The 8198-nt window shown below is 37.7% G+C and overlaps 2 protein-coding genes and 2 non-coding genes across 4 annotated transcripts; 2 read left to right on the plus strand and 2 right to left on the minus strand.

Moving 5' to 3' along the window:
- Positions 1–145: 145 nt before the first annotated feature.
- Positions 146–218, plus strand: TRNAK-CUU (transfer RNA lysine (anticodon CUU)). Its single transcript has one exon. It is a non-coding gene; the product is annotated as a tRNA-Lys (tRNA).
- Positions 219–1138: 920 nt separating this feature from the next.
- LOC103324219 (uncharacterized) lies at positions 1139–1864 on the plus strand. Its single transcript, XM_008226259.3, has 2 exons — positions 1139–1454; positions 1556–1864. The coding sequence occupies exons 1-2, from the start codon at positions 1366–1368 to the stop codon at positions 1764–1766; spliced, it is 300 nt and encodes a 99-aa protein (XP_008224481.1). The 5' UTR covers positions 1139–1365; the 3' UTR covers positions 1767–1864.
- Positions 1865–5155: 3291 nt separating this feature from the next.
- On the minus strand, positions 5156–7997 carry LOC103324230 (elongation factor 1-alpha). The gene is made up of 3 exons (XM_008226270.3): positions 7863–7997; positions 6420–6902; positions 5156–6314 (listed from the first exon to the last, which is right to left on the minus strand). The coding sequence occupies exons 2-3, from the start codon at positions 6879–6881 to the stop codon at positions 5433–5435; spliced, it is 1344 nt and encodes a 447-aa protein (XP_008224492.2). The 5' UTR covers positions 6882–6902; positions 7863–7997; the 3' UTR covers positions 5156–5432.
- On the minus strand, positions 7089–7172 carry LOC148921473 (small nucleolar RNA SNORD25). Its single transcript, XR_016123398.1, has one exon. It is a non-coding gene; the product is annotated as a small nucleolar RNA SNORD25 (small nucleolar RNA).
- Positions 7998–8198: the final 201 nt, after the last annotated feature.

Consider the following 8198-nt stretch of genomic DNA (forward strand, 5'->3'; position numbering starts at 1 on the left):
TTATCCTATTATTTCTTCCATTTCAATTTTCAGGCTAACGACTGAATCATTTAGCCTTTTTTTTTTTTCATATTATAAAATATTTTCCTTCTACGATATGCCAATAGCCTTCTAATAACCATAAGTGTCCACAATATAACAAGCTGCCCGTCTAGCTCAGTTGGTAGAGCGCAAGGCTCTTAACCTTGTGGTCGTGGGTTCGAGCCCCACGGTGGGCGCTAGTGATTCCCTTTTTAACTTTTTGGTGGGCACATGCCTAAAATTCAGATAATATTTATACAAATTTCTCTTTTTTTAAAGTAAATTTTCTCGCAGAAAGACAATTCACCATTAACGAACACAGCCACAGGGACAGACTACAAGGCATGCAATTAATTCAAAAAGCATCTACAGATCAATAAGGCTGTTCAAAAACACCATGACTGGAAAAGTAAGAAAAAAATAATAATTTAATTTCAACTATTGTACAAGCCAAATATTAAAATGAGAATAAAGTCTATTTCATGGTTGCTATTTTCAAGCATTTCCAAACACGGGAATTAAAATCATTTATTCTCATTCTCTAGGAACGGGGACTCAATTAAGAAAATTATTCCGTGGACCAAATGAATCTTTAAGAGCATTTACAATCATGTTATCTATTTTTTAGTTAAAATTTAACTAAAAATATATAAAAACTATTTTAGGAGCTCTATATAAAAATTTAACTCCAATCAAACTCTCTAGTTTAGGAAGTCATAAATGCTATAACTCTTTTTTAATTGCTCATCTCTCTCTTCTAGATTTAGGAGCTCCTAGAAGTCTTCATATTTTATAAGGTGGATATCAGCATGGTTGAAGTTATATTTTTCTCATTCCTCCCTACAATTTATCTAAAAATGTGATTTAGGGAGCCCATTGTGGATACTCTAACAAGGTTGCAAACTAAACTCAGCGTTACTTTTCAGTCATAAATTTGTTGGCATCATCCCCTTCTGGGCTTTTAGGCTTAGAAACACACTGGACTTGACTTAACATACAAATTGGGCTTGGTTTAGACCCAAATGCATGAAGCAAATCTTTTTGCCTTGTAATCATTCAGACAGCAAGAAATGAGAGCCCATGTCCTTTCCCTTACCATGTGGCAAGCTTTCACAGTATGCATCTTTCCCATGGTCCTATGACCTAGTGTGTCAGATTTTCTCTCTACAATTAGATAGATCAACCCCTTTTGCTTTAATTACCTTTTCAGGGCTTACACCAACTCATTTCCCAAAATAAATCCCCAAAAACCAACACCAGAAATAGATACATACTTACAATCTAAAATTCCCTCAATTATTTTTTCTCCACAGCCATCAAAAACCAGAGAAAAGAAAACAAAAAATGCAGTCCATGTTAAACCTCCATGGCACCTTTGGCCTTCCTCTGTGTGTTTCAGGGATAACCCATCATCATCTCACCTTCTATAAGGAGTATATTTTCATCTCTCTCTCTCTCTCTCTCTCTCTCTCTCTCTTGAATATGTGTTTTTGGTTTTTATTCTTTTTCCCTTTTGTGGGTGGTTTTGTTTTAGGATGGCAGATCATGATCGCAGAAGGGAGGCCATGAAAAGGCAGAGATCACAAGCTAGAGCAGAGCTGCATGCAAATCAAGAACTGGGTTTTGAGAGAAGCAGTGGAAGCGTGGGAGAAGAGATCAGGGAAGGCGGGGTTGATGAAGATCTAGCTAGTGTGCTACATGATCTGTGTTGCAGTTATTTGGCTTGTACTGCAAAAGCTGCATAGCTTAATTAGCTTCTCTTAGCTTATTAATTAATCAAATATTTATGTTTTTGGACCTACTTCTGCTTAATGTTTAATATTCTCTGTGGGGTTTGTTTTAATTTTTATGTTCATATCTTTTGAGTTTATCTTCGATCTGGTTTCCTCCTTGGCCGGTTTGGCTTTTTTTTGCCTTTTTGTAGTTTTGTGATCTTGCTTTGATGTCATTGTTCTTGTTTTGGACTGTTTCTCTGCACATTGTTCGTGTTCAAATTCTTGTTCACAGACAAATGAAAGTTTCTAGGCAATTCATCCTAAAAAGAAAAAGAAAAAGGAAAAGAATCTCTTGAGTAAGAAAAGGAAACAGAATCTTTTGGGAAGAAAAAGAAGCAGAAGACAGATCATTGAAATTACCTCACTAGTGCAGAAATTTGTAAAACAAGAAAACCAGCGAGTGGCATTATTATATGAATAATATATAAGCCACGTATTCTCTTCGTTGCTGTCCTCTCCTCTCACAGGCCATGGGCTTTTCAACCTTTTATTAGCCACGCATTCTTTCCTTCCTCTTCACCTTCAACGTCCACTTCAATTTTACTCAGCCACAACCCCAGAACTCATACATGTATAAACCTTTGGTTCAAGTTCAACAACCCTACATGCTTTTAAAAGGAAGAAAGGATAATAAAGAAAAATTTATGTTCCATTGATAAGTTTGTTAAATTGAAATTGGTAGGCGATTCAATGTAGTGGTTGGAAGTTCATCCATTGGTCCAATGTGGTTCCTACAATTTTGAAAAGGAAAGTGTGAAAAGGCTGGAGCTGTGTTTCAATACTCTTTGATATTGTGTTCCATTGTCAGATATGTGCAGCACTCAAACAAGTGAGTTACCATAGAAGGTGGGCACCAACCCATGACTGCAGCATTAGTCTCTCAGTTTTCAAAGAGACGTAAGAAAATAGGAATGGTAGATGGGAATAGCGTCACTCTTTATTTAAAGGGTAAAACTGTAAGGGATTTGTAACTCAAGTGGTTAAGAGTATTTATTCATGTACCCGAGGTCTTAAGTTTTGTTTATCCTTCCCCAATATCGCTTGTATCCAAAAAAAAAAAAAAAAAACTAAATACAGGTGTCCGTGGTCCGAACAAGCAAAATAAGGTGTATAGTGTAGTTAAATTTGGAGAAAGATGAAGTGATAATGTTGTGGTTTTCTTTCCTAGGGGGTTGGGTTGAAACAAACATGTGGAAGACAAGAGCAAAACACCACATTAAAAGCAGTGGGTATAAATGGGACGTATGATGAAACAACTGACACTGTTGATAAATAAATACAAACACCCATCTTTATCAATTTGCACACTTTTTTGGTCACGCCATCGTTGACATCTATCTTTTACTGTCGAATTAAGGCACCACTGATATGTGCTCTTGTCCTGTCTTCGATGTCATGGACTGTAAACCAATTTTTACCATGGGGCAGCAATGAACGTGTCTCCGGCTAAAATTTGAATGGAGATTGTGATGGCTGAGATTCACTGTTTATATCAAGAAAAGAAGAATACAAGATTCACTGTAAGAGCCAAGTTGTTGCTGGCCCTTCGAGTAGGCTGAGAATTCTGCAGTCGCTCGCTGGCCCCTAAATTTTTACATTTGAATATGATATCAGCTTCTTATCGAGTAGTTCTTCAGGTAGCGATCGTATTGTTACGTAATGTTACTAAAGAGTCAAAATATAAATAAAAAGATTCACAATCATACAAAAACACAAGTTATGAATATGTCAATGGTTTACCCAATGTGGGGTTTTGTCCACAGAATTTGTATATATAGAGTGTTTTTACTAATAATCAATGAGTTTAGCATTTGACGCATATACAGAAGTCATAAGAAGAAGAAGAAAACCTTAATTTCTAAATGGGAAAGTGTTCCTTTTTATTGGGGGAAGAGAGAGAGAGAAAGGGGCATTGCCTCTACGTTGTTTCTTCAATATGGGACGAAAGAGTCCTTTTGTGGACCTCGCATGCGAAAGTTCCCTCCTTGTATCCATCTGAGATTCACATTTGTGATTCATCTAGTATTACAGAATATTTCATACTTGCCTCAAAATTTGAATATAAGATTTTTGAAATGCACACAAATAGTAAATACTATGTCGTACTCCACGGCAGCAACCAGAAAGAAGACAGGTCCTCATCACAAAATCATAGAAGAAAAACCCATAAGAAGAATAAGCTCTCCAATGTTTCTCATTCATATAGTATTTCTTTGACAATATTCCCTAGAAAATAGTGGCCAACGGAAGATCAATATGTATGAGTTAAGTCTCCCACTGTGTCTATATGCGCTATAGACTTGGAGCGATTTAGGCGTTCTTGTCTTTGTAAAAATAATCACTATCAGTTCTTTGTGAAATCAATTTTGTGAAATAAAGTTGTTGGTATTTGGTAAACATTTTGTTAGAAGTGCAGTTGGTAAAAAAAAACATGGGGTTATTTTTGAAATTTTGAAAGTTTCATTAAACCTAGCGCCTCTTCAAAATTGATTCCTGCATAATCAAAAAATGAAAGCAACTCATCACCTGCTTTCCCTAATTGCTTTCTCTCACAGCAATTATTCAAAATAAGTGATTTTATTATCTTTTACCAACAAGTTGGACTTTCAAAATTTTCAAAATAATCACTTATAGCCCCAAATAAACAATGTCAAACAAGCACTTGGTATTGTAGATAATCCTTTTTGGTAGGCTTTGTTGCCTTAAGATAACAGAAGGGAAAATAAGAGAGCAATGTATCTGCACGCTTGATTAATCGTGGAGATGTGGGGACAAAATTACTTCCAAAATGCGATGCGAGGAATAGGGTTTGAGGTGGATCCCTATAAGCTATGTATATTAGGTTTTCTACTTTCAAAGTTTCAATTATCAGCATTGTCCCCCATGCTTTCCTATCCTTTATTTAAATGTCAGTTCTGGATCAGATTACTAATAGTAAAAATGAGTATTTATGCTCTTCATTTAAGTCTTACTCAAAAACACATATGGTTTGCTTAAGAATAGCTTTTTTAATGTATTCCGATTTTCTTCCGTTTAGTAACACATGAACATTGAAATTAATCGGAATCCAAATTTACCATGATTTTACTAACCAGACTCCACAAGTCTAATCCTTTTTGTCAGGCAACACAGCACAAGTCCAATCCCACGACAAAACTAAACCAGTGTGAATAAACAAAGAACAAGAAGCCTCCGAAGGCCAAAAAGACAAATAACCCATATCCACTATACACTCTAGTAAGATATCGCAGGATACGATTAGATTTGGCATCAACAAACATGCTGCATCAAAATTCATACACCACAACAGGACAAAGCACATGAGAGGAAATGTGAAATACCAAAGGGATATAGAATCATTACGACAATAAAACATAGTTTTTTAAATTAAAATCCAGAGTAGCAGAACCAACCACAAAAATATTTAACCGAAGGACAAGGACTCCGTATGCTATAACGTCGCCACCGCCTGTCAAGCACCCAATTCTGGGACTGAATGCCTAACAATGATGACCAAAAACTATATAAACAGTATGACCAACAAACCATAGTAATAGTGACAATAGGTAAGTTTTTACTACTATTATTATATTTATATAAGATTTCCCCTGCGGAAATCTGATGAGCCAGTCCGGTTCACTTCTTCTTAGCAGCGGCCTTAGTGATCTTGGCACCAGTTGGATCCTTCTTCTCAACACTCTTGAAGACACCAACGGCAACAGTCTGTCGCATGTCCCTCACAGCAAATCGTCCAAGTGGGGGGTACTCAGAGAAGGTCTCAACAACCATGGGCTTGGTGGGAACCATCTTCACAAATCCAGCATCACCATTCTTCAAGAACTTGGGCTCCTTCTCCAGTTCCTTACCAGATCGTCTGTCTATCTTTGTCAACATCTCAGCAAATTTAACAGCAATGTGGGAGGTGTGACAGTCGAGAACAGGAGCATATCCTTGTCCAATCTGGCCAGGGTGGTTCATGATGATGACCTGAGCTGTAAAGTTTGCTGCTTCCTTTGCAGGATCATCCTTGGAGTTGGAAGCAACATAACCACGCTTGAGATCCTTAACAGCAACATTCTTCACGTTGAATCCAACATTGTCACCTGGAAGGGCCTCTACGAGAGATTCATGGTGCATCTCCACAGACTTAACTTCAGTAGTCAGCCCAGTGGGGGCAAAAGTAACAACCATACCAGGCTTCAGGGTACCAGTCTCAACTCGTCCAACAGGGACGGTACCAATACCACCAATCTTGTACACATCCTGAAGTGGAAGTCGAAGGGGCTTGTCTGATGGTCTCTTGGGCTCACTGATCAAGTCAAGGGCCTCAAGAAGGGTGGGACCCTTGTACCAGTCAAGGTTGGTGGACCTCTCAATCATGTTGTCACCCTCGAACCCAGAAATGGGGACAAAGGGGATCTTTTCTGGGTTGTACCCGACCTTCTTGAGATAGGATGAGACTTCCTTCACAATTTCATCGTACCTTGCCTTTGAGTACTTGGGAGTGGTGGCATCCATCTGTAAACAACAGTTGATGTCATGTGACAAGTTAGAACTGCTTCTGAATAACTACAACAATGGCTGATATCGAATACCAATTGAAATATAAAACATAAGGCTCACCTTGTTACAGCAGCAAATCATCTGCCTCACACCAAGAGTAAAAGCAAGTAAAGCATGCTCTCGGGTCTGACCATCCTTGGAAATACCGGCTTCAAAACCACCAGTGGTGGAGTCAATAATGAGGATGGCACAGTCAGCCTGGGAGGTGCCAGTAATCATGTTCTTGATAAAGTCACGATGTCCAGGAGCATCAATAACAGTGCAGTAGTACTTGGTGGTCTCAAACTTCCACAAGGCAATATCAATTGTAATACCACGTTCACGCTCAGCCTTGAGCTTGTCCAGCACCCAGGCATACTTGAATGACCTCTTGTTCATCTCAGCAGCTTCCTTCTCAAACCTCTCGATAACACGCTTGTCGATACCACCAAGCTTGTAGATCAAGTGACCAGTGGTAGTCGACTTACCAGAGTCGACATGGCCAATGACCACAATGTTGATGTGGAACTTCTCTTTACCCATTACAGGATTTCCGAAAGATAACTGAAATCACAAACGGATTACCAAAACTCAATCAGCATAGCTTGAATAGACTACAAGATCATCACAACATGGATATTCGTCAACAAACAATAAACACACTGCAGAGCCATGGGCATAACATAAGAATGAAAAAAACAACTAACTTCAAAGACTAATGAAAAAATACAGGGAGATGCATTACTATTAAAGAACTCAGTCCCTTAGATGTTCTTAAAGATTTGCAATCATGTCTGCAAATCATTACAGGTCTGTAGGATCATCACTGTTTCCAACAAATAACAACTCACAACAATAATCTCAAAAAGAAATCTCTCATTTTTGTAATCTCAACAAAATACGTAATGGGAAAATATAGTTGCTCCTGAAATTCCCCAAATCAACAAGATTAAAAAAATTTAAGGGATATTTTCAAAAAGCAACACCTATTACTATGGTTTCAAGGGAACGAGTCACATGGAACTGATCAAATCCATAAACCAGAAAATGAAGCATAATAGCAAAAGGGATTAATATTTTACAAAAATATAGGGACAGAGTATATAATAATACCAAACCATCATTCAGATACATGATTGTACTTCATCAAAATATAACCAAATATCAAAACAAAATATTATCTTTTTTCCGAATCCTAATTAAAGAGGCATGAGAACGGATTGAACAGAACCATAATCCAAAAACAAAATCAGATGGAAAAAAAAATTCCCAAACATGATCAGAAAAACGAAACACCTAAAACCCACATGAAGTTTATACGAAAATCCTGATCTAATCACAAACACCAACAAAACCCAGTTCACAAATTCATCAGTTCAACAAACAACAAACAAAAGGAGAATTTTTCAAAAGCTTTCGAGACATGAACATCTAAAAAGAATTAGAGCTAAATCGGAGAAATAGAATCGCAACTGAATTTGTTAAATAAAAAATAAACGCTGTAACAAAGACAAAGATTTCAACCTGAAGAAACGGAGGAGAAGAAGTGGAAAAAAGATTCAGAGGTCTCTCTAGCCGACTTTGGTGTGATGAGCGAGACAGAGCAGAGGATGAGAAAAGTGAGAGGAGCTTGTGAATTTTTAAATAGAAGCCAATGGGCTTCACTGTGGTTAGGTTTTCATTCTCCGCCCTTGGATCTTGGGGGATTTGATCTAACGGCTGTAGTGTTTACTTGCTGCTTAGGCAGCTGATGTCGTCATCCATGCACGTGTGACGTGTCATAATGCGCTGCGCTGGCATATTATACTTTCGGGTAATTCCATTTCGCTCTTTTTACTGCTAACGACAATCATTGAATAT

The sequence above is a fragment of the Prunus mume genome, linkage group LG1 (assembly GCF_029339155.1).
Source record: "Prunus mume cultivar Tortuosa linkage group LG1, ASM2933915v1, whole genome shotgun sequence".
NCBI lineage: Eukaryota > Viridiplantae > Streptophyta > Magnoliopsida > Rosales > Rosaceae > Prunus > Prunus mume.

What these genes read in the sequence shown, in the direction of transcription:
- LOC103324219 (XM_008226259.3), top strand. Translation starts at nt 1,366, where the DNA reads ATGCAGTCCATGTTAAACCTCCATGGCACCTTTGGCCTTCCTCTGTGT. An exon ending in CATCTCACCTTCTATAAGGA is followed by an intron (nt 1,455 to 1,555) that starts GTATATTTTCAT and finishes GTTTTGTTTTAG; the next exon opens with GATGGCAGATCATGATCGCA.
- LOC103324230 (XM_008226270.3), bottom strand. Translation starts at nt 6,881, where the DNA reads ATGGGTAAAGAGAAGTTCCACATCAACATTGTGGTCATTGGCCATGTC. An exon ending in TGATTTGCTGCTGTAACAAG is followed by an intron (nt 6,315 to 6,419) that starts GTGAGCCTTATG and finishes TGTTGTTTACAG; the next exon opens with ATGGATGCCACCACTCCCAA.